The sequence below is a fragment of the Elephantulus edwardii genome, unplaced genomic scaffold, assembly GCF_000299155.1.
Source record: "Elephantulus edwardii isolate Elephantulus edwardi_28Jun2011 unplaced genomic scaffold, EleEdw1.0 scaffold00243, whole genome shotgun sequence".
NCBI lineage: Eukaryota > Metazoa > Chordata > Mammalia > Macroscelidea > Macroscelididae > Elephantulus > Elephantulus edwardii.
The window spans coordinates 2,256,796-2,283,778 of NW_006399993.1; the positions used below are offsets into that span (position 1 = coordinate 2,256,796).

A 26,983-nucleotide genomic window follows, 5' to 3' on the forward strand; every position below is an offset into this window, starting at 1 on the left:
ACAGTAGGACTGCTTCATAGAGTTCCAAGACTGCAGTCTTTATGAAGGAGCAGACTGCCACATCTTTCCCTTGAGGAATGAATGATAAGTACGTTCCATTTGCTAACTTTTCAGTTAACATCTAAATACTTAACTACTATAGGGTTCTCCTGAGTTCCATTTATTCTTGTTATGTACTGTTGTGTGGACTATGACTCATAGCAAACCAATGAATGGTGGCCCTGAACCCTGCCCTATTCTGTGCCGTTCTTACCTTTTCTTATATACTTGAACCCGTTGTTACAGTCACTGTGTCAATCCATCTTGTTGAGAGTCTTCCTTTCTTATGCTGATCTTCCACCCTTCCAAGCATGATTTCTTTCTCCAAGGACTGGCCCCTCCTAAAAACCCATGGAGTTTGTCTTTCAATATGACTTCTCTAGCCCTTATTTGATGTTGCTATGTGGATGGGTGGGACTATGCGGATGGGATGTGTTGGCCTTTCCATAAGGGAGTTGACTATCTACCATTCTACAAGGAGGTTGACCAGTCTCAACAGTCTACGGGGGGTTTGGCTAGCCTTACAATAAATTGAAGATCTCTAACTACAGAGAAGATCTTTCCCCACTAGAACAGAGAATTCTTCCCTAGCCAGAGAAAAGAGACCTCCCTCAACCTGGTGAAATGTAGGACACATTTTGGGACAGTAGTAGCAATGATGGCTAAACTGGGGAATTGATGTGAGATGAGATTTTGGCGGGATGGGGTGAAGCCAGTAGTGGCAGGAGTGAGAACTTCGTTGGACAATTGGATAGAAAGTCAATTATGGCAGGACTGAGAACTTTGTTGGACAATGAGTAGAGAGCCAATGTTGGCAGGACTGAGAACTTTGTTGGACAGTTGTGGTTGGGAAGCCAATAATGTCAGGACTGAGAAATTGGAATCACGTAGAGCCATGAGACTCGAGGCTGAGGTGCCTATGTGGACATTTTGGGAGTTGTCTTGTGTTATTATTTTACCTTTCCAACTTTTCAAGCGTGATGTCCTTCTCCAAGGACTGACTCTTCCTGAAAACATGCCCAAAGTATGTGGGAGTAAGTTTCACCATCCTTGCATCTCCAAGGTGCATTCTGGTTTCACTTTCTCTAGGACGGACTTCTCTTGGCAGTCCATGGCATACTCTTGTCTTGCACTACGACTAAATGGCATAGATTCTTCTTCTGTCATCCTTAGTCATGGTCCAGCTTTGAGATGCATAGCAAACAGTTGAAAAGACTATGGCCTGGATCAGGCATACCTTAGGCTTTAGACTGACATTGTTGCTCTTTAGCACTCTGGAGAAGTCCTTGACAACAATTTTTCCACTGCAACTTATCTTTTGATTTCCTGACTACTAGTGCAGTTGATTGTGGATCTAAGTAAGATGAAATAATTAACAACTTCAGTCTCTTCCCACTCTATCATGATGCTGCCTATTGGCCTGATGGTGAGGATTTTTGTTTTCTTGTTGAGATGCAGTCCATATTGAAGGATCTACTCCTTGATCTATGGCAGCAAGAATTTCATGGCAAGCAGGATTGTATTGTCTGCATAATGTAGGCTGTTGATGAATCTACTTTTGATTCTGATGCTACCCTCTTCTTATAAAGTTGAACTTCTTGAAATATTTAAAAGTAAATCTACCTAGAGATTAAAAGACCTGTATACAGAAAACTAATAAAATATTACTACAAGAAACGAAAGACTTACACAAGGGGGGGAAAAATATATGATGCTCATGGATCAGAAGACAACATTGTGAAAAATGGCAAGACTACCAAAAGCAATCTGCAGATAAAATGCAGTCCCATTCCAGGTCCCTTCATAATTTTTGAAGAGGTGCTTCCTCCAGTGAGTTTTCAGAGAATGTACAGGAAGATTTCACATCTTTTTCCTGATTGAACAGCTGGTGAATTTGAACCTGTGTGCCTTTGAGTTGGCAGCACATCTTACGCACTAGGCCACCAGAGCACCCTCCATTAGCTGTTGTTAGATGCTATAGAGTTGACTATAACTCATAATGATCCTGTGAACAAACAACTTTAGAGAAGTCATTGGCAGCAGATATACCCATGGCAATAAATATGCCTTTAAATTTCTTGACTGCTGATTTAATGAATATTAATTTTGGCTCTAAGAAAAATGAAGTCATTGAAAGCTTCAATTCCATCCCCCCTCCTTTTATTATGCTGTTACTTATGAGTTCAGTTATGAGGAAGATTTTTTTTAACATGTTGAAGTATAATCATACTGAAACTATAGTTTTTGAACGTCATCAGTAAGAGCTTTACCATTTTCTGCAAGCAAGATAGGCCAATAGGCAACAATAGGTTGTTGATGTTTCTCCCTTCTATTGTGATGCTACAGTCTTCTTCATATATATATAGTCCTGCTTCTTAGATTATTTGGTTAGTATACCTAATGAATAGGTGTTGTGAAAAGGTTCAATTATGATACATACCTTTCCTGATTTTAAGCCATGAAATATCCCCTTATTCTGATCAAACAGCTGCTTCTTGATTTATGTACAGATTCTACATGAGAACAATTGAATTTTCTGGTACTTCTTTTCTTCACAATACTATCCATAGTTTATTATGATTCACACAGTAGAATACCTTTGCAGATTTACAAAAAACCACAAGTAAACACCCTTTGGGTATTCTCTGCTTTTAGCTAAAATCCATATTATGCCAATAATGATGTCCTTTACCGTACGGTCTCTTCTGAATTTTACTTGAATTTCTAGTGGTTCTTGTTTGATTTGCTGCTCCACCTGTTAATCACCATTTTGTTTTGTGTAGAATGCTTATCATGAAATTGATGGGGAAAAAGAAGTAGGAAGGTAGACTAAAAAAAAACAGTGGGTTTGTGCTTTTATTTTTACTCATGTACCAGATGTTTGGAGCTTTCTATAGTCAATTCTGTGGGACTGTGCTGATGAATCAACATTGAATTTTAAAATTGGTTTGGGAAATATTTTTTTAAATTATATAACATATAATTTTAAATTCTCCCTGCTGTCTTTGTGTTTATATTTTTGGACTTAATATATTATAAAAGGAACAGAAAATTTTGAGATTATAAAGAGTAGGATCATAGGCTTTTTAATCATACTTGCATTTTAATTTTATCTCTGCTATTTAGTGAATATGATTAGGTAACCTCATATACTATTTGAAACTCTCCCTAAATGCCTTATGTAAAATTAATGTTTTTCCTTGATACTATGTTTCCTTAATAATTGGTTCAATGAATGATAGATAGACAATAATTATCATTCTTATTTTGCTACTTAGGATATAATTGATGATCTTCATTGTCTTGTGAAAGAGTGTCTACATAAAAAAAAAGACTGGCTACATCTTGGGCTTTAAATAAGTTAGTGCTTCTTAAAAGTAAAGATGTATAGAAAAATTTTTAAAAAAAGTAAAGATGTAAACTACACTTTTCTCATTGTTGTTAGTGTGTACTTCCAAGTTGGACTGACCTGTAGCTCACTCTCCAGTGAGTTTTCAGAGGCAGTAAATTTCAGGGAGGAGATTGCTCATCTTCTCCTGCAGAGCAGTTGGTGGATATGAAACATGTACCTTAGTGTTAACAGCACAATTCTTTACCTAAATGAAGCCACCAGAGCTATGTAAGGTATTTTTTATTTATTTGAAAATCTGAAGTTAGCATACAAATTTGCAGTAAGTAACTGCTTTGCATGTTGATGTTTTTAATGACACATTTTTTCTCCCCATTTCTTCTTTAGAGTCAAACCAGAACAGAAGTAAAACTCAACAAAAAATTATTATGTGCGGAGTTCCCTCTTAAAAGAAGAAAATAACTAATAGTTGGAACTATGGATCGGAGCAAACGGAATTCAATTGCAGGATTTCCTCCACGTGTGGAGCGTCTTGAAGATTTTGAAGGAGGTGGTGGAGCAGATGGGAATGTGAACCAGATTGGAAGAATGTGGTCATCTTCATATCAAGCTCTTATAAGTGCCTTTTCCAGACTGACGCGTTTGGATGACTTCACCTGTGAGAAAATAGGGTCTGGCTTCTTCTCTGAAGTGTTCAAGGTAAGCAGTGCTTCAACTTTTTACATAGCATCTTGCTGTGATCTGTTCCATTGTATAAGATTGATAACCAAAACTCAAACCAAATCCTTTCCACCTTATAGTGATCTTTTTTTTTTTTTTAAAAAAAAGATTATTTTCTTGTTGTGTGCTGTCGAATCTGATCTAACTGGCACAGGAAGAAGTTGCCCCTCCTCAGATGCTCTCCTGGATATGAACCAGACACCTTCAGTAGTGCAGTGCAGCTTCTTACCACTAGTCCACCAGAGCTCCCTTATAGTGATTTTATAAGACAGAGTGGAACTGCCCTACAAAATTTGCAGAATTTTAAATCTTTATGGGAGCATACTGTCATTTTTTTTTTCTCTAGAGCAGGTACTAGGTTCAAATTGCTGACCTTTTAGTAGCCAAGCACTTAACCACTCCCCCACCAAGGTACTTCAAAAGTTCGAACTTAATTAATTAGATCATAGGCTTTACCTAGTTGTTGTATGTAATGGATATGGAACCGACTCATAGAACCTCCAGCAGATTTTAAGAGACTGTACATCTCATGGGAGCAGAATGCTGATCCTTTTCCCACAGAGCAGCTGGTGGATTCAAACTGCATACCTTTGGGATTGCTGTGCAGCGTTTTACCACTAGGCCACCAGACTCCCCCTAGTTAGATGCTGTGAATCTTGAAAAGTGTCCCATACTCTCTTTCCAGTCTATAATTTTTATCCCGTGCCCCTCTATTAAATTTTATTTTAAAAAATTATAAAAATAATCTTTGCTTATAGAAAAGGAAAATGATAGGAAATTCCTTCCATCTCTGCCTTTCCCCATCTCTATCTCAATGTATACTTTCTTCAATAATGTAACTATTAACATTTAGTATAATTCCAGAAAGTTCACTAGTGTCTTTCAAATGCCCTAGCACATAGTTTATATTCAATAAATATTTGTTGAATGAAGGGTGAAAAAAGGATTTCTTCCCCTCATGTGGTCTCTGTTAAATTTCTGCTGATCTATGTGCTGTTTCTAAGTGGAAGGCAAATTTCTCAAGGCTGTCAAGTATGACTGTTGCATAAATAAAGTTTTAGAAAGATTAATGCAAAGCTAATTCCTATAAGGTGGTGGTTGTTGTTGATTGCCTTCGAGTTGAGCATGATTCAGAGTGATCCTATGAACAAAAGGCCTGAAGCCCCTCTACAACTATCGACATTTATCAAAGTTCATAGAGTTTCCGGAGGCAGGTTGTTAAGAGGTTAAAAATGTACCAGGTGTCCACCTTTTCCAAACTGTTCTACCACTCTCATTTCTTTTTTTAGAATTTTGGGGTTTTTTTTTGGTGCATGCACTGTCAAATTGGATCTGACTGGTACAGGAGAAGCATCTGGTGCTTTTGAACCGTGCTCCTCTGGGGTTGCAGTACAGCTTCTTGCCACTAGGCCACCAGAGCTCCCTCACTCTCATTTCTAACATCAACTATTTCTCCTAAGTCTTCTTCCTTACATCTTTCATCTTTGTTTTGGGGTTCTATAATTCAGTGCATCATTTCACAGAAACTCACAAACCATGAAGGAAGTAGCTCACACAGTGGAGGCTGACAAGTCTTAAATCTGTGGACCAGGCTTTAGTCTGGAGGACTTAATCTGACCTAGATGGACACAGTGGCTGATGAATGATGGATGGCTTAGTTTACCAGTGTAATGTTGTTGTTGTTATGTGCCGTCAAGCCACCTGTGACTCATAGTGACCCTGTGTATAATAGCTCTGAATCCTGCCTTACCTTGGGCCAATCTCATTGTCTCTGAAACACCTACCCCCATTGCCCCAGTCAATCCATCTCATCCAGGGTCTTCTGCACTCTTCTCTCTACTCTTCCAAGCATGATGTCTTCCAAGAACTGGTGCCTCCTGGCATCATGCCCAAATTTTATGAGATGAAGCTTCAGAATCTTTGCCTTCAAGGAGTAGCATGGTTTCACCCTCTCTAGGCTAAATCTGTTTGATCTTTTGGCACTCTGTGGTATGTTCAATACTCTTCTCCAGCACCACAACTCAAAGGCATCGATTATTCTTCTTTCATCCTTTTTAATCATTGCTCAGCTCTCTGATGCATTGCAAGTAATTGTGAAGATCATGGCCTGGTACCAGACTGACATCGTTGGTCTTCAGTACTCTGGAGATGTCCCTGACAGCAGATTTTCCCTATGCAATGCGTCTTCTGATTTCTTGACTGCTGGTGCCAAGAGTGTTGATTATGGAACCAAGGAAGCTGAAATTGTTAGTAATTCCAGTCACTTTCTTCTCCATCTATAATGATGCTACCAATTGGCCCAATGGAGAGAATCTGTAGGTAGTGAATGTTTTCAGGGCAGTTGGATCAGATCAGATGCAGAATTTGGAGCAAAAAGGATCAGATCTTTCTTGAATAATCCTATTTATATTGGCTAAAAGCACACCCCTAAGGGAACTAAGGGTAGTTAGTAACTTGGGTCATACTCTTAGTAAGTTTAAGACTTAGATACATTCTGCCCTGATCCTGCCTCATTAATACCACTCTCAGCTCAATAAAAAATAGGATCATAAAAACATAGAGGCGTGACACATTACAAAATGAAGGACTGTTTTTAAACATTATATAGTTGTATTGTTTGTGCACTGCACTGTGTTGCCTGGTTAAGAGGACTGGTTGTTGTGTACTGTCGAGTTGGAACCAACTCATAGCTGTCCCTCCTGTGGGTTTCCACAAGCATGAAATCACACAGTAGAAAGTTTCTCATCTTTCTCCTGTGGAGCAGCTGGTGGATTCAAACTGCACATTTTAAGGAAGGCTTATAGGATCTGAAATCTAGGATGTGGTTGATTTACTTGGCATAAGGCTGTATCTTTTTATATTCATCCGTTTTTCTTAGTATAAATATGCTTTCTCCTTGACAAGCAATCATTCCTAGGATTGCTCCCCCCCTCCCCCAACTGCTCAGGAGGAACTCTTTATCTACCCAGAATTTACATAAGATTATTAGAGTTATTCTGGAGCCTTGGCGGTACAGTGTATAACATGTCAGGATACTAACAGAAAGGTCAGCAGTTTGAATCTGTGGGTCATTCCAAGAGAGAAAGGTGAATAATCTTCTTCCATACAGCCTCGGAAACCCTTGATACAGGGTTGCTAGGAGTTGGAATTGACTTAGTGACAATGATTTTTTTTTAAAGATAGATTTTGTAGAAGCATTGAAATGGAAAGTATTGCAACTGGCTCCCTCCTCCACTTTTAATTTTTTTAAATAAGAGGGAAGAGAAATGTTGATTCCTTATATTTAAATATAATGATAAATATTTTACATACACTTATTTTGTACTATAACTTTTATGCTTTTGTGCATTTACCCATGCTCTAGTAGTTATTTTTTCTACCTACAAAAGCTTTCTCTTAATTACTTTGATGTTTGTCATTCATCTTTTGCTAAGCTCCAGCTTTCTAGTGTGAGATGACTCTTAATGATACTCTGTTCAGGTTAAGCATTCCTGTTTGTATTCTTGTAGTTTCTTTACTATATGATACTTTTTTCTGTTCTAATTTGCCTTATGTTTCCAGAGAAGGTTTACATGTTTAAAAATGCATAAAAATCATTGGTTAGGATTGAAGAGTGTAAGATTCATACTAGTTAAAGCCATGGGTTTTTTTTAGGATTTTCAGTAAAAAAGTGAGAAAAAAAAATCCCCAAAACGATAGAGTTCTATAATGTTAAAATATTATAAACTGATACATAAAACTTGACAAATTTAGCTTAGACATAATCCAACAAATTTTGAAAAGCACATTGTAAGATCAAACCAGAGTTACTAAATTCCTGGGTCATTGACCAACATTCAGATTGTCTTCTATCCTTCTTTGACTATGTTCTGTGCACTTAAAATTTGTTTTTAGTATGTTCACCATGCTAATAGCTAGTAGTATCCCATATATTACCAATAGATGTCTATGCTGTACATATTACATATCCTAATTAATCAATCAGATTATATCAAACTGTGTTTTAAAGTATTTTAATTAGGAGATATGCCTATACTAGTGTTTGTTGTTGTTATGTATTGTGAAGTCAGAACCAACACATAGCTGACCCTCCAATAGGTTTTCTGAGGCAGTAAATTGTATAGGAGGAGATTGCCCATCTTTATTCTATAGAGCAGCTGGTGGATTTGAACCACATGCCTTCACATTGGCAGCACAGCTCCTTACCATAAAGCTACCATAGCTCCCTGCCTCTACTATATTGTAGTTACCAAATTTCTCATGCCTTGAATTCAGCTTCTTTAAACTAGAGACTGTCTTAATTATGTCTACATTTAGTTACTGGTTATTGCATGTTTGAGTATCCCAACTTTAACATCAATTTTTGTGTAACAAATAGTTGCAGTTATTTTATAATAATTTTGTTTTTGTTTTTACATGCCAAGAAGGTCAAGCATAATACTTTTAATAGTATTTTCAGCATTGGAAATAAAAATGAGATCAAGCATAATAATTGATCATTTGAATTATGAGAGAGGAGGAATATGAGGAAGCAACATTGGAAATAGTAGTTTTGAGTTTGCTGATATAAAAATGTTACATTGTAAGGGAATATTTTATTTAGAGTGCTGTGAACTCTACTGATGAGAAGTGAATTACTTTACTGTTGTCTGACCATTGGGTGCAGGGGATAGAATACTACATAACTTGTTAAGAACATGTTTAAGACAAACCAGCTCTATTTCCAGAAAGCTTTTGAAGAAATTTACCATCCTGGATTAAACATTAAAATAAATGTGTAAAAAGGTAACAGACTCCCTACAAAACTTGTTGCTGTCAAGAGAACACAGAGGAAAGCAGGACTCATTAAAGATGAAGATAAACATTCTTTGGAAACAAATATTTTAGGGGGAAAAATGAATCTTTGGTATTAACTAATACCAAGAGTAATAGATAATAGCTAATAGATGACTGATTGATTAGGGGTTTTTTATGGGTTGAAATAATATATAGTGTTTGACTTTGCAGATTCAAACTTAGTACTGTCGATTTAGTTCCAACTTGCAGCGACCCTTTGTTGAATTTCCGAGGTATTTGCAGTTAAATCTTAATGGGAGGGCTCCCACGGCGGGGCATGCGGGCTCCGGTGCGGCCCGGGGGACACGGGGACACTTACCCAGCGGGCCCGGCCTCCACGACGGCCCTCGGGAGACAGGAGCGAGGCCAACGGTTGAGGCAGGAAGCTCACCCGGGGGAGGGGGCTGGGCCTGGGGCCGCGGGCGCGCAGGGCTTGTGAGGACCTGCCCAGACTGTCCCCAACACCCTTTTGCCAGGAGCACCAGTATCACAGGGGAGCGAAGAGAAAATGGGAGGACACACGAGGTTCATAGGGTTTCCGGAGGCAAGCTATTTACGGAAGTGGATGCCACTCCTGCTTCCAAGCTGGTTTCAACTGGAGAGCACCACCAAACACTGTCCATCATGGGTAACCATTATCACATTTGACACATCAGTGTCACTGTGTTCAGCTTCACAGCAACAAGAAGTTACCTCTGTATGGCAAGTGGACACACCAGCAAAAAGTGCCTGGAGCCTTCCATACCTGCCTCTCCCCAAGAAGCCAGAGGCTGCGTGCAGCTGACACTAAGTCTCCCAAGACATAGTACATAATCAAAACCCAGTAATAATGAAGGAAGAAACCTAGGCTGCCCTGAAGGCATTGGAGAGGAGGGGAGGAGTTAAGACTCCAGACATTGATGGAATATCAAGTAAGGTGTTTTCAACAAACAAATGTAGCTCTGGATGTGCTCCCTAACCTATGTCAAGCAATTTGGAAGACAGCTGCTTGGCAAACATCCTGGAGCAGATTCATATTTGTTCTCATTCCATAAAAATGTGATCATTCAGAGCTTGAACATTATTAATAATAACATTATTAATTGAATTATTAATAGCATGTTCGAGTAAAATCTTGGTGAAGATTATTAAACAATAGCTTGAGTAGTACGTGATCAGAGAACATCCAGAAATTCAAGTTAGATTCAAAAGAACTGATAGAACAAGGGATCTCATTGCTGATGTCAGATGGAGCTTGGCTCAAAGCACAGGATATCTTTAAGATGTTTACTTGTGCTTTATTGTTCAAAGTTATTTGACTGTGTGGATCATAATGAATTATGGGAAAATGCCTCCTGTGTGACTTATTGCCTCTGAGAACTTGCTAGATGGTTAGCTATGGATCAGTTCTGACTTGGTGGTAATAATACAAACAACAAATGTTAAAAAGAATGTGAATCCCAAATGATTAATGGTTCTCCTGCAGAACCTGTATATGGACTAAAGAAAGAGTTGTTTAAACAGAACAAGAGGATGGCACATGGTTTAAAAGAATGAAAATTGAGCATCAGTGTTGCATCCTTTCATCATTCTTATTCATTCCATAGGCTAAGAGAGTAGTTCAGAAATTGGCTTATATGAAGAACATAGTATCAGTATTGAAGGGAAACTCATCAACAACCTAAGATAAAGAGACATAACAATGCCTGCAGAAAATGAAGGGGGGTGGGCAGAGAAAATCAAAGATCATTGCCTTTAGCATGGATTTACCTCTTAACATAGACAAAATTTAGAAATCCTCAAAATTGGACCAATAAGAAACATTACAATAAATGAATTGGTAAGAGGTGGATGCATGGAAGCAGCTATCAAATAAAGTGTTGGATTGCGTAAATCTGCTCCCAAAGAGATATCAAAGGATGTGTTACATGGGTAAATATGTTACCAAGGACCGCTTTAAAGTGCTAAAGAGCAAGGCTGTACCTTTGAACACTATGGTGCACCTGACCTTGAACCATGGTATTTTCGATTGCTTCATATGCATTATGAAAGATGAGGAACATATTGCCAAAAGAACAGATCTGTCTTGGGGGAAGAACCACCAAGGTTAAGTTGTTGAAGTATGGTAGATATCTTGGTTCTTAGAGTCCTATAGTCATACGGCTTCTGAAGAGAGTCTCCTGGTTAAGGGTTTGTCTTTGTACTTTTGGGTAAAGTTTTATGACAAATACAAGCTTTTGAGTTTTGTGTGCCCCCCCCAAAAAAAAATCTTAATGGGAGGAATTTTCTCTTCTTAGAAACTACTAGTGGATTTGAATCATCAAAAGAGAGATATAAAACCTTTCGATTACATTCAATTTTACAGATAGAGTCCTAGAAAGATTAAGAAATTTGTTTAAGGGTAGACAAATAGTAAGTAGACTATGAATATGAAGTAAAATAGAATATGAAGCTAGAATAGTAACTTTTGTTTAATGTTAAATAAAGCATTATCAAGCTAATTTTATTATTGTGTAAGTAATTATCCTGATTAACCCTCAGTTCACTTACCCCCCACCCCCCCATTTATTCATTGCTGTGTAGTTTCCTCTACTACTTTGTTGTGCTCCTCTTATTTGGGACTATTGTCAATACATATAATGCCTAATCATATATTCCTTTTCAACTGTTCTTTCCTTCATCAGTTCCAGTGCACTGTTCATTATTTATCTCCTCTTTTTTCAGTTTCCTCCCAACCTCCAGGTAGGCCTGTTTTATAACAGTGGTGTTATGCAGTATTTGTCCTTTTGTGACTGAGATATTTCACATGCATAATGTCCTCCAGGGTCACCCATGTTTGTGGTATTTTATGAGTTCCTTGTTTTTCAGTGCTGTATAGTATTCCATGGTGTGAATGTACCATAGTTTTTCTATCACTTCATTTGTTGATGGGCACTTGAATTGCTTCCATTTCTTTGCTATTGTGAATAACCCAGCAATAAACATGGGTGTACATACATCTTTTGGGTGGGAGCTCTAGTTTCTTTTGAGTATACTAGTGGAGTTGCTGAGTCAAAGGATATTTCTATTTCCAGCTTTCTGAGAAAGTGCCAGATAGCCTTTCATAGTTGTTATATCATATTACATGCCCACCAGCAGTGAATAAGAATACCAGTCTCTCCACAACCTCGCCAACATTTGTTGTTTGCTGCCTTGTTGAACTTTGCTATTGTTGCTTGGGTGAGATCATAGCACATAGTTGTTTTGAGAATTGATGCCTTTCAGTTATGTTGTTGGAGAAGAGTACTGAATATTTATGGAATACCAAAAGAACAAAAAGAAAGTCTTGGAGAAAGTGCAGCCAGAATGGTGCTTTGATGCTGAGTTCCTCCCTCCCACCCCATGCTTCTTGTAGGCAAACATAACAAAGCTTTATCTCAGTATACTTTGGCCACGTTGCTAGAAGAGGCTATTCCTTGGAGAAGAGCAATATTTTAGAAGGCTGGAAAGTCAGTGTAAGAGAGGAAGACCCTTGACAAGATAAATTGACACGGTGATTGCAGCATTGGGCTTATGTGTGTCAGAGATGATGACGGCACAGGATAGGACACGGTTCAGATCTGTTGTTCACAGGGTCACTAGGAATCATACTTGACGGCACTTAACAACTGCACACATTTTCCCAGGCTTGTTGGTGTTTTTAACTGGGTTATTGGGAGCTTTGGTGTCCTAGTTTATAGGAGTTAAATGGTGCTAACCCAATGATGGTGCCTCTTTGGAACTCAGATTTACCAGTGACTATGCAGGTGAAAGATGAACAGTCCTTTCCCATGCAGTGTACAATCTCAGAAGACAACTGCAAGGGTCAGACTCAATGTCTGTGAGTTAAAAATTTTTACTATGTAAAAATACTTTATATTGCTATTATCTTAATCTTCTTTCTGACTTGGATTTTTGCTTATTTATAAAGATTTTCCTTATGTATTTGTTATAAATAAAATACCGGGGTTTTCCTCATTGGTCACTTTTTGAAAATATTTTGTCTATCTGGAATTGGATCCCTGGTGTATTCACTTGCCGTACAGAGGTAACTTGTGGTCGCTGTGAAGCTGAACACTGTGACACTGATGTGGTGTCAAATGTGTTAATGGTTACCCATGACGGACAGTGTTTGGTGGAGCTCCCCAATTAAAACAAGCTTGGAAGCACGAGTGGTATCTACTTCCATAACAGCTTGCCTCAGAAACCCTATGAACTTGGAGAAAGGATGAAAGTCACACAACTGTTGAGAACTTTCATTCATAGGGTCTCTATGAGTCGTCTACAACTTGACAGCACTTAACAACAGATCTGGAATTGATTTTTCTAGATGTCTACTCAAGTTTTATAGATGGTTACTCATTTTCTTTTTATCTACAATGAACACCTGTAGGAGTAGAAATTTAAAAAATATATTTTTTATGGACTTTTTAGTATACTTTCATAGAGATGAATAAATTTTGGACATTAAATTTTTTCTCTTAAGTCCTCTTTTCAAATTAGTTTAAAATTTTACTCTGATGATCCTGCTATTATCTGTACTACTTTTGAATTATAGGTTGTCAGTTGTCCTATGATATATAATTTTCGATTGAAAGTTTATCTTTTGGGAGAGAGAGATTCACTAAGAATTGAAAAATTGAAGAAGACAAAACAACTATGAGATACCATCTCACCCTGGTAAGAATAGCAAAATTTAGCAGGACTGCAAACATCAAATGCTAGTGAGGTTGTGGATAAAGTGGAACCTTTATTCACTGTTGGTGGGAGTGTAAAGTGGTGCAACCACTATGGAAGGCTGTATGGTGCTTTCTCAGAAAGTTGCAAATAGAGATACCATTTGACCCAGCAATTCCACTACTGGGAATTTACCCTAAAGAAACCATAACTGCCACCCAAACATATATATACACATGTTTATTGCAGCTTTGTTCACAATTAGAAAAGAGCTGGAAACAACCCAACCCAAGTGCCCATCAACAAATGAATGGATCGAGAAGCTGTGGTATATTCACACAATGGAATACTATGCAGCATTGAAAAACAAGGAACTCAAGAAATATTACGCAAAGTGGATGACCTTGGAGGACATAATACCGAGTGAAATATCTTAGTCACAAAAGGATAAATATTGTATAGGACCACTGTTGTCAAACGGGACTGACCTCAGGGTTGAGGGAAGACAGAAAAGGCGAGGAGGAATGATGTATATTGCATTGAAACAGATGAGGGAGAGAACTGTTTAAAAAGGATATATGAATGGGTATTCTTGTCATTACAGGAGTCCAGAGTGAAAGCTACATAGTGGAGTGGCCTTAGGGGGAAGGGATTTCATAACAATGAAAGTGTTTCTTTCTTTTCAAGGAGAAGAGTGAATTGGGGGTAGGTGGTGGGTAGCGAGAAAAGTACAACAGTGAATGACTAGAAACCCTAAGTCTCTGTAAACTTTAATTAAAATTAATTAAAAAATTTAAAAACAAAAAACAAAACAAAAAACCCCAAAAATGATGAAAAAAAAATTCTTTCGTAAAAAACCAAATTAGGTCCAAGAAAAAAAAATTGAGGAAGAATGGTGTTGCATTCACAGTCAAAAAGACCATTTCAGGATCTATCCTGAAGTTTAATGCTGTAATAGGATACTGTCTATATGCACACAGGAAAAGTTGGCAGTATTACTATTCTGTATATACACATGAAAAACCAAAGCTAAAGAAGAAGAAATTGAGGATTTCTTTCAACTTCTGCAATAAGAAATTATTTGGACGTGCAGTCAAGATTCATTAATAGTAATTGGTGACTAGAATGTCAAAGTCAGAAACAAGGAAAAAGAACTGGTACTTGGAAATTATAGGCTGGCTTGTTGATAGAAATGAAGCTGGAGATAGAATGATTGAATTTTATATAATCAAGAATTTATTCATTGCAAATACCCTTTTTAAAAGATACAAGTGGTGTCTGTACACATGGACCTCACCTCATGGATTGACTGCACAGATTTACAACATTTGTGAGGAAAAATAAAATCATTAGAGAGGCTCAATGTCAGCAGTCAAAGCCAAGCTAGGAACAGATCATCAATTACTTGAGTTTAAATTAAAGCTGATGAAAATGAAAACCAATACATAAGCACCAAAATGTGATCTTGAGTCTATCCCACCTGAATTTAAAAACCATTGTATTCATTAGATTGAAGACAGATGGGCATAGCATCAAGTATATCAGCCACAAAGAAGGCAAGAGTTCATTATAAAGACAGGAGTGAAAGAAATGATCAGAATAGATGTCACAATAGACTGAGAATTACACTGCAATGTCAAAAGGCTAAAACTAAGGGAAGGATTGCCAAAATGAGGAGATAAACAGAAGATTTCAAAGGGCAACTTGAACAAAGCAAAGCAAAGCATTATAATGATATATGTAAAGACCTGGAATTAGAAAACGAAAAGAGAAAAGAACTTACTCAGCATTCCTTAAGCTGCGATAACTGAAAAACAAATTTAAGCCTCAAGTTACAATATGGAAGGATGCTGTGGGCAAAACTCTAAATGATACAGGAAGTATCAAAAGAAGATGGAACGAATGCAAAAAAGAACTAGTTGACACAGAACCACTTCAGAAAGTAGCATATGATAGAAACCAATGGTGATGACGAAATTAAAGCTACACCAATGGCATTGGCAAAAGATAAAGTCCATGTATTGGTGGAATACCAATTGACATGTTTCAATAAATAGAGGCAGCCCTGGATGTGCTGACCAGGCCATACCAAGAAATTTGGAAGATAGCTACCTGACCAACTGACTGGGGGAGATCTATATTTGTTCCTGGTCCCCCAAAAGGTGACCAACAGAATGTGGATGTTATTGAATAATATAGTTAATAGCACATGCAAGTAAAATCTCATTTTAAAATGGCTAGGACAGTACATTGACAGAACGGCCAGAGATTCAGGCTAGATTTAGAAGAAGCCAAGCATCAAAGATAGAATTATTGATGTCAGATGAATCTTCGCTGAAAAGTATGGAGTACCAGAAAGATGTCTACTGTGTATTATTGACTTTGCAAAGGCATTTGATTGTGTGGATATAACAAATTATGGATAACATTGAGAATAAAAATTCTAGAACGCTTAATTGTGTTTATGTGAAACCTATTCGTAGGCCAAGAAGCTGTTGTCCAAACAAAACAAGGGAACAGGACATGGTTTAAAATCAAGAACAGTGTGTGTCAGGGTGTGGATCCTTTTATTATACCAGTTTAATCTCTGTGCAAAACAAATCATTAGAAAAGCTGGACTATATGAAGACGAATGTGGCATCAGGATCAGAGGAAGACTCATCGACCTGTTTCATGCAGATGAAACAACCTTGCTTGCTGAAAGTGAAGAGGACTTGAAATGCTCGCTACAAAAGATCAAGGCCAATAGCCTTCAGTTTAGATTATATCTTAACATCAAAAACCAAAAAATCCTCACCACAGGACCAATAGGCAACATCATGAGAGATAGAGAAAAGATAGAAATTGTCAATAAATTCATCTTACTTGGATCCACAATCAGTATCCTTGATACCAGCACTTGTCAGGACATCAGATGACTTGTTGCACTGGGAAAGTATGCAGTAAGGGACCTTTCCAAAAGTGCTAAAGAGAAAGGATGTCAGTTTGAAGACTAATGTGTCCCTGCTCCAAGCCATGATCTTTTCAGTTACATGCTGTGCTTCTGAGAGTTGTACAGCGAATAAAGATGACAGAATTGATATCTTTGAATTGTGGTGCTGGAGAAAGGTACCATGGACTTCAAGAGAATGAACAAATAGCTCTTGGTGAGGGTGCAACAAGGATACTTCGAGGAAAGAATAGTAAAACTTCATTTCACCTACTTTTTCTCCCATCTCACATACTTTTGATGTGTTGTGAAGAAGGACTGGTCGTTGGACAAAGACATCTGCTTGGAAAAATGGAGGGTCAGAGAAGGAGGGGAAGGAAGATCCTCACTGATATGGATTGACACAGTGACTGTATAACAGTGAGGTCTAGTGTGACAGATAATGAGGCTGGCACAGATAGGGTAGGATTCAGAACCTGATATTCATAGGGTTGTTGTGAGTCATACTGAACTTGATGGTACCCAACAACAATATTTTTTACTTGTAGCTTGTTTCTTATGTTGTAGAGTTATCCCAATGCTGTGTTTTTACATTTGCCTCTGCTAGAGTCACAATAGATTCTGCATCCGAACATAATTTGTTTTACTGTCTTGTTTCAGACTTGTGTACTGTGTGTGTAGAACACATTTGGATCCTAAACTTTAACAGTTGCTTTCATTCAAGGCAATGTCTAGCATTATGTTACTATAAATACCCATTGCAAAACAGAAGAAAGCTGAAAAGTTCTATTTTATGGTATTTTAGAAAGTGACTAGCTTATTTCAGTATGAATCTTATCATTGGGAAAGGATAAAATAGGTCTTTTTTTGTCACACATAATAGTCTCTTAACAACTGTGAGTATGCCTGACTGTTGATAGTTAGTATACAGGCAGTCCCTAGATTACAAATAAATTCCATCCCTGATCTGTGTTTAGGGAGCTCTGGTGGCTATTGGTAAGAAACTGAGTTACAATCTCAAAGGCACATGGTTAAAATCCACCAACTGCTCCATGGGAGAAGGATGGGCAGTCTCTTCCTGTGCGATTAACTGCCTCTCAAAACCTGATTGAGAGTCAGCTATGGGTCGGTTCCAACTCCAAGGTACACGACAATGTACCCTTTTGATCAAGTCTAACTTATTTATTTCATAAATAAACTTTTATCTGAAAACAGCCACACCCATTTGTTAATATATTTTCTTATGGCTGTTTTCATGCTAAATAGAGTTGCATAGTAGGAACAGAGACAATACAGTGTTGAAAACTTAAAGTGTTTTTTCTCTGACTCTACAGAAAGTTTCCAACATTTGGTCTAATAAGTCTATATTTCATAGTGAGGTAATAGTTAATTTTTATCTTTGGTTGCAAAGTACAGATGATTACAGACCTTATTAAAGGTCAGGTAGGACTTCATATACTTTGAACATGTGATGGGAAGGGATCAGCTCCTGGAGTGGGAAATTATGCTTGATAGTGTAGCATGTCATTGAAAATGAGGAAGACCATAAATGAGATAGAGTGATGCAGTATTTGCAATAGTGGACTCAAACATAGCAAGGATAGTGACAGTGAAGCAGAACTTAGCAGTGTTGGATCTGTTGTATATAGTGTCACTGTGAGTGAGAACCAGTTCAGTGGCACCTAATAAAAGTCGAGTAACAATAAAAGGAAATAATTTACTTTTAGTATCAAAGGTACTATGTATGCATGTACCTACAGGACTTCTAGTTGCTCTAGATGATTTCAGCAATGACCTTGAGTGTGTCAGATTGTGAGGATGGCATGGGATAGAACAGTGTTCAGATCAAGTTGTTCATAGAGTTGCTATGAGTCGTACTCAACTTGATGGCACCTAATAACAAAGCAACTGTTGCCTTAAGTAGTGAAGGAAGGCTTGATTGATGGATAACTTAACTTTTTGAGTATGTATTTATGTACGTTACTTGAATTCCTTGAAATTATTTGAAAATTTTTACAATTTAAGAACCACTGGTCAGCTTTAAAAAGTAGACATTAGTTGTTTTTTCAGTTTTTATTGTTCTTCATTCCGTTCTGAAATTTTAGCTTTGAGTAAGTACCAAAGTTTATTAGGCTATATTTTATGAAGTATGAAAAACTGTAATAGCAAAGTCCGTGTCTTTTTTTATATACTGTGTAGATCAGTAGCCCCATTAAAAATAAGTTCATAGATGTGCGAGTGTTGGTATCTGACCTCCACTGATTTTACAGGGGTAAAGAATTCAGCAATTAAATTCAAATTCATTGCCACTGACTTGGAACTGACCCATAGCTGACCTTCCAGTGGGTTTTCAGAAGCTGTAAATCACATGGGAGGAGATTGTACATCTTTTGCCTTTAGAGTAGCTGATGGATTCGAACTATTTGCTTTTAAGTTGGTAGTGCACCTTTTTAAATACTGAGCCATCAGAGCTCCTTAACAATTAACAGCAACAACAACACCCAACGGTGATTTCTGTGAGGTCAGCCGTGGCCTCTAGACACAAAACCTTTTCTATTGATTTCATCCAATAGTCTGTCCCACAATACTCATTGATTCTCTATGGGATCAAGAATTCTGACAGTGTACATACAGAATTCTCAGGCAATACTCATGATTATGGGGTTTATTAGGGAAGTAACAGAGTGTTACAATCCAAGAATGAAAACACTCAAGTTACAGTTCAAGTCAGAAGAGTCTCTTTTCAGTTATGCTGTAAGTTTGGACTTTCTCTGCCGTTGAGCCTTGTGGTACTGCCCTCTGCACTGTTAGAACAAGTATTACAAAGCTCACTTATTGTTTTTTTAGCTACTAGTAGTAGTACTCCATTTTGCCACACCCTTGGGACCCAAAGGTGTTGGGTTCTAGCTCCGTGGAATAGAAAACCTAGCTCTTAGAGCAATGACTGAATGCATCCACTCTTCAATTAAGTGCTCACTTTTCTCACTCTCTAGGCTGGAAGCTCAAAGCTCTTGCTCACACCAGCCTCCTGCTTTCTGCCATTTCTGCTGCTGCCAGTGCTGTGAATTCATCTCATGCTGACTTTTAGTCTCACACTGTCTCTAGTTCATGCAGGATCTCAGGGCCAAAGGATCTCATGCATTCTCTTGAGAGTATTGAAATCCTCATTTTCCACCTCTTCTATGGCTCACTTTAAGTCTGGCAAAATGGCAGAACTGACCAGTCTTCTTGTTAGTGTTATACATATGTTATTTTCATGTTCTCACCTGAAAGGTGCCTTTGGTATTTACATTGTTGGTAAGCTGTCCAGTCTCTTTGGTGGGCCATAAGCACCTCACTGACTATCCCATGGACTGCCAAAAGAGTAATTCCAGAATGCTTGTGGTAGGGAAAAGTGACAAAGTTTTGTCTTACATGCTTTGAGCATTTTGCCAGAAAAGTCAGTTTCTTGGAGAGGGATATCATGCTTGGAAAGGTGGAGGGTCAGTGAAAGAGAGGAAGACTCTCTATGAGGTAGATTGACACAATGATTGCAGCAATGGTCTCAAGTATGTCAGAGATGATGAGGATGGCATAGGATAGGACAAGGTGCAGATCTGTTGTTCATAGGGCTGCTGTAAGTTGTAGTTCTGATTGATGTTATTCCTAAGTAGTTTATATTTTTAATGATTATTATTATAAATGGTACTGACTTTTAGTTTTCTTTTCTTCTGAGTTTTCTTTGTTAATATAAAAGAAATCTACTGATTTTTGTATGCTAATTTTGTGCCTTGCTACTTTTTGTCAATTAGTTCTGGTAATTTTCATGCTGAGTCTCTGGGATTTTTATGTATAGATTTATATTGCTGTTGTTTTGTGCCTTTGAATCAGAACCAACTCATAGCTATCCCTTTAGTGGGTTTTCAAAGGCTGTGAATCTCATGGGAAGAAATTGTTGATCTTTCTCCTATAGAGCAACTGGTGGATTCAGACCTGCTGCCTTTGAGTTGGCTGTGTAACTCTTTACCGTTTTGCCTCCAGGGTTCCCTCAAGTAGGGATAGCTTTACTTCCTTACTGTTTTGAATGCCTTTTATTTTGTTTCCCCCCCCCCCCCCCATTAGAGCTTGTAGTGTAATGTTGAGTAGAAGTGGTGATAGAGGACATACTTACCTGCTTCCCTTTCACAGGGCAGTGCTTTCAGTTTCTCTCTTTTGAAAATGATGTTGGCCATTGATTTTGTGTTTGTGCTTTTAATTATATTGAGGAATTCTCATCTGTTCCTGTTTTAATTTCTTGATAATACTCTTTGTCATGACATCTGTGTGTGTATTTTTTTTTATGTGTGTGTATTTTTAAAAATTTTTATTTTCTTTTTTGATTTTTGTATTTGGGTATCAGATTTAAGAAGCTATTGCTAATCTTAGGTCATAAAAATTTACTGTTATACTTATTTTTAGAAGTTTGGTTGAATATGAGAATCAGATGGAAGAAGGACTAAAAAAGGAATCCAGGTTTGAATAGCTGCATATTTGGAACATAGGAGGAACCCTAAAGTTGGAGCACATTTGATTCCAGGTTTGAACCAGACTGAAAGGTACTTAAGAGCCCAACACATAGGAGGTAATCAATGAACACTTATAAGGATTTCAAGCTCAGGAGATACTTCTGGTCTGGAAAAATGTTTTTAAAAGTCCTTAGTATAGAATGGAGGGAACACTAGTGGCCTATTGTCAAGAAGCTGTGCTGTGATCCTGAAGACACATGGTTTGAAGCCACCAGCTGTTCCATGGTAGAAAAATGGGCAGTCTCCCGTGTGATTAACTGCCTCTGAAAACCCACCGGAGGGCCAGCTATGGGTAGATTCTAACTCAGTGGTATATAACAACAAGAGTACAGAGCAAAAGAGGCCCTGGTAACATAGGGTGTAAGGTGAGTGGTTTGAATACACCAGTGACTTTGTAGGAAGAAGATGGGCAGTTTCCTAATGATTTACAGCTTTGGAATCTCAATGGAAGATCACTGTGAATTGGAATTTACTTGGCAGTGGAGAGTAAAGAATAAAAGGAATCTTGATGACACAGTGGTTGAACTTCTCAGTTATTAACGAAAAGATTGTTTTTCCTTAGAAGAAGATGTGGCAATCTGCTTCCAAAAAGATGCTAGTTTTTAAAACTCTATGGGTGCATTGTTGTACATAGAACCTATACTTGGACCAGGAGGCAGTTGTCAGAATAGAGCAAGGAAATACTGCGTGGTGGTGTGTGCCAAGGGTTTGTCCTATCTCCATATATTTTCAATCTTTATGCAGAATAGATTATCTGGGAGTCTGGGCTCTATGAGAAGAAATGTGGCATCAGCATTGGAGGTAGACTCAACAGTCTGCATTATGCAGATGATACAACCTTGCTTGATGAAACTGCGGAGGACCTGAAGTGCTTGCTGCAGGTCAAGGACTAGAGCCTTCAATATGGATTGAAGCTAGACAACAGATTCTCACCACGGGCTGATTATCAGGCAGCATCATGATGGATGGTGAAGAGTTTGAGACTATCAGCAGCTTCAGTTTACTTGGCTCTACAATCAACACTCTTGGTACCAGCAGCCAGGAAATGAAAAGACGAAATGCATTGGGAAAGTCTGCTGTCAGAAACCTCTCCAAAGTATTGAAGAGCAGCTGTGTCCGTCAGGAGAATAAAGTGCACCTGATACAGGCCATGATTGTTGCAGTTACTTGCTATGCATCAAAAAGCTGGACAACTACTAGGGAGCCTTTGAGCTGTGGTGCGGGAGAAGAGTGTTGATTATACTATGTACTGCTAGGAGAACAAACAAGTTTGTCCTGGAGAGGTTAAAGCCAGGCTGCTCCTAGGAGGCAAGGATTCTGAAGCTTCGTCTGACATACTTTGGGCATGGTGCAAGGAGGGACCAGTCCTTGTAGAGGGATGTCATGCTTGGGAGGAGAAAGGAAGACCTTTGATGAGATAGATTGATTCAATGATTGCAGTAATGGGGATAGGTGTATCAGAGACAATAAGATTAGCACAGGATAGAGCAGTGTTTAGGGCTGTTATACATAAGGTTGCTATGAGTCACAGGTAACTTGATGGCACAACAAACAGCAACATGGACTCATCTCTTCACTTAGGGTTGCTTTCATTTGAAATAAACTTGACGACGTTTGATTTTTTGTTTTTTTCATTGTAGAGTAATTGAAGCAATGTGTATAAATGCCATTGTACAGGGATAATAGAAGAGGACTTGGGGCCTAGTATTGAGAAACGCCAACATTTAAAAGTTGAGTAGAGGAAGAAAGCTGGCAGAGGAGCCTGAATAGGAGTAAGGAGAGAGAGATAGTAGGACCATTGTGCGTTAGTGCATGTCTCTGTGTTAGGGAGTGAATGAAAGAAATCTGATGAAGAAATGCGAACCTAAGATGAGGAGCCTTTGTCTTCTTTCCACTGTGCCCTGTGTAACAATGCTTACCTTGTAGTGTTGCGAAGATCAAATTAAATATATAAACACTTCTTGAGGTGTGTAGCAAGCACATCAAGCAAATAGTAGCTGTTGTTATGTTTTATGTTCTCTTTCAACTTCACAGGACTTCTAAAAATTGATCTTAGGTCAACTTACTGCTTTTCAGTTTTGGTTTTATTTTTGTGATTATAGGAAAAAAATACTTTTATTTTTTACCATCAGCCCATTTTTTGTAGCATCATTAACCATTCTCTCTTTCTACCTCTTGTATATCATGTGCAAGTTCTTTTCCAAGCAATAAATGCCATATATTTTGTGGCATTTGTTTACCTGTTTATCTTTACTCTGTTAGGTCCAAATGCCATGAGTTTTTTTTATCTCTAAACCTAACAAAGACTGTGATATATGTAGGACATTAATGATTTGTCACATGAGAGAAAATATTGTGTGTATTTCATATGTGTATGGATTTTATGCCTTAGTCTAGTTGCACTTTTTCTAGGACAGACTTTTATTCTTCTTGCATTCAGTACTCTTGATTAGCACTATTATTAAAAACTATTAATTTTTCTTTGGACTTTCTTAATCATTGTCTAACTTTTGCATGTGTATGTTGTTGTTATGTGGCAATTGAAAATACCTACAACGTAATATCCTATATAGAGGGCTAGCTCTCACTGCTATTATATATGTAATTAAGAACTACTGAGTTCTTTTCTTTTTTTCTAGCTAATGTGTTAAGAACATGTGAAATCTTGTTTAATCTCCAAAATAATCCTGTAAATAAGATGATTGTATTTCCGTTATATAAGAAACTAATTAAAAGATATTTCGTATCTTGACAAATATACCATATCCAGTAAAAAGTACTGTTAGAGTTTTACCTTTTATCTACATAATTGAGGACTAGGAAATTGCATCTAATTTTGATCCCATACAGAATAAACAAACTCTGGTGGCTTAAACTTTTGTATGTTGTGTTGCTTGTAAAAAGGCCGTGCACCTCTGGAGTATTCAACTGTTTATCAGTGGCTCCCAGGAGAAATATAAACAGTCTCCTCTTGTTAGGACTTAAAGCCTTGAAAACCTGATAGAATGTCACTTTGATTTGGAAATGACTAGGTGGCAGTAAGTTTGAGTTTTTATAGAAGGAAATAGATTATATTAAGTTTTATATATATTTATATATCATATTTGTTGAATATGTTGAATATGTGCCTATATTGTACTTCTTATAAAGTTCATCTTGATTAAGTTTATGTGGCAAATACATAACTACAATCAATCCCTGTATTATTAATTCTGTTCCTAAGTCTTCCTTTAAATTGAATTTGTGTAAGTGTGGAAGTTAGTATCTGATGTCAGTCAAATATTTTTTTAAGTGCATAGTAGTGTACCTTTCTCTTTTTTTAATTTAAATTTTGGTGGTTCTTGTTGTGTACCATCGAATTGGATCTGACTGGCATAGGAGGAGATTGCCCCTCCTTCTCCAGCAGAGCATCTGGTGGATTCGAACCATGTGCCTTCAGGATTGCAGCACAGTTTTTGGCCACTAGACCACCAGACCTCCCTTAGTAGTGTACCTTTCTATGCATTAAAAACCACTAAAGAAGCACTTCTAGATATCTGTCAAAATATCTTTTACATCATAATCATCATCATCACTCCCTCATACTCGTTCCTGTCAAGTCAGTTCTGAGTCAGAGCTGACCCTCCTTTGAATTGCTGAGATTGTTAATCCCACAGGAGGTGACTGCCCATGTTTCCTCCTGGTATCCACTGGTGCATCCAACCTTTCCAAAAAGTGAAGCCTTTATGTTAACAGGTTAACTCACTATAGATTTTACCACTAGACCTCTCTTCACATAATAATGATGTTGCTGTTGTGTATTGTCAAGTTGAGACTGACCCATAGTTGATGCAGTGGTTGCCTCACCTTCTTCCACAGAGTAGCTGGTGGATTCAGACTATGTGCCTTTGGGTTGGCAGCAAACCTCCTTATCACAAAACCACTAGAGCTTCCTCTCTTTACATAATATTGCAATAATAATATTAGTAGAATTTTGATGTGTGTTGCAAAGCATGGGGGCAGGGGTGTGTGTGTAAGTGTGTAAGTATAAAAAGGAGCTCTGGTGGCCTAGTGGCAAGAAGCTAAACTGCAATCCCAAAGGCATGAAGTTTGAGGCCACTAGCTGCTTTGCAAGAGAAGTTTGGGCAGTCTCCTCCTGACCAATTAATTGCCTCTGAATACGTTCCAAAGGGTTTCCTATGGGTTGGTTCTGATTCTATGGTACACAACAACAGTATATATATATATATTGAGTGGGCCTAATTCTATGTTATGTAACAATTACAATCATATATATAAACATATATACACACATACACATATCTATTTGTTGTGGTGGTGTACTGTTGAGAATGGACCCCTCGTTGGCCTTTCAGTGGGTTTTCAGAGGCAGGTAATCACATGGTAGGAGACAACCTGTCTTTCTCCTGTGGAGCAGCTGGTAGATTCAAACTGCATGCCTTTGGGCTGGCAGTACAACTCCTTGCCACTAAGCCACCAGAGCTATACACATACCTCTCCGAGGGTGTGTGCTCATATATGTATACGTATATACATATACATACATACACACACAAACAAGCACAAAAGGAAATTCTGGTGGCCCAAAAGTTATGACTCTCTGGCTATTTGAATCACCAGCACCTTCTTAAAAGAAAGATGGGCAATCTCCTGCCTTACTATTATTCATTGCCTTAGAAAACCTGATGTACAAAACAACTATGAGATATCATCTCACCCCAGTAAGAATAGCAAATTTAACAGAACAGCAAACAAGAAATACTGGCAGGGTTGTTGAGAAACTGGAACCCTTACTCACTGTTGATAGGAGTGTAAAATGGTTCAGCCACTATGGAAGGCAGTATGGAGCTTTCTCAAAAAGGTGGAAATAGAAATACCATTTGACCCAGCAATTCCACTACTGGGAATATACCCTAAAGAGACCATAAATGGCACCCAAGTAGATATATGCATAACCATGTTTATTGCGGCTTTGTTCACAATAGCAAAGAGTTGGAAACAACCCAAGTGCCCATCAACAAACAAATGGATAGAGAAGCTGTTGTATAGTCATACAATGGAATACTATACTGCACTGAAAAACAAGAAACTCAAGAAATATTATTCAGAATGGGTGACCCTGGAAGACATTATGCTGAGTGAAATATCTCAGTCACAAAAGGACAAATACTGCATAATGCCCCAGTTGTAAAGTGGGACTGCCATTGGGTTTATGGGGAAACTATGAAAAGAGAGGATAATGTATACTGCATTGAAATATATGAGGGAGAGAACTGTTTAAAAGGGATATGTTGTTGTTGTTGTTGTTGTTGTTACGTCCCGTCAAGTCGCTTGCGACTCATAGCGACCCTATGTACAACAGCCCTAAACTCCGCTCTGTTGTGTGCCATTTGCACTCTCTGACACTCCCATCCCAATTATCCCAGTCACTGGATCAATCCACCTCATAGAGGGCCTTCCTCTCCTGCGCTGTCCCTCCACCCTCCTGTCATGAAAGCTGCATAGTGGAGTGGACTGTGTACTGTGTGTGTGTGTGTAACAATGAAAGAGTTTGGTTTTTTTTTTTACTTTTCAAAGAGAATAGCAAACTGGAGGGGAGCGGTGGGCAGGGTGGAAAGTGTTCAACAATGAATGAATGGAAACCCAAAGTCTCTGTAAACTTTTATTAAAATTAATTTTTTTTAAAAAAAAAGGAAACTCAAAGCAAAAAAGAAAAAAGAAAGAAACCTAATGTAGGGTCACCTGGAAGTTGATTCCAACTCAGTGGCATTTTCGGTCTTTTTTATACACATCTCAGATATTTTTTAAATATATAGTGCTTTGAGTGACAGTTTACAGGGATAATTGGTTTTTCATTCAATAATGAATACAGTTTTTGTTTCATGGCATTAT

At 38.0% G+C, this 26,983-nt stretch overlaps 1 protein-coding gene across 2 annotated transcripts in view; it reads left to right on the plus strand.

Annotated features, from left to right (window-relative positions):
• Positions 1 to 26,983, plus strand: part of TESK2 (testis-specific kinase 2) — a 230,884-nt gene that overhangs the window by 64,655 nt on the left and 139,246 nt on the right. Inside the window, exon 2 of one of the 2 annotated variants that reach the window (XM_006898992.1) lies at positions 3,776 to 4,087. In XM_006898992.1, the coding sequence (XP_006899054.1) occupies positions 3,866 to 4,087 (222 nt within the window). In that variant the 5' untranslated portion in view covers positions 3,776 to 3,865. Of the gene's footprint in view, positions 1 to 3,775; positions 4,088 to 26,983 lie in introns of those variants that run through there. The other variant, XM_006898993.1, reaches the window with a different exon arrangement.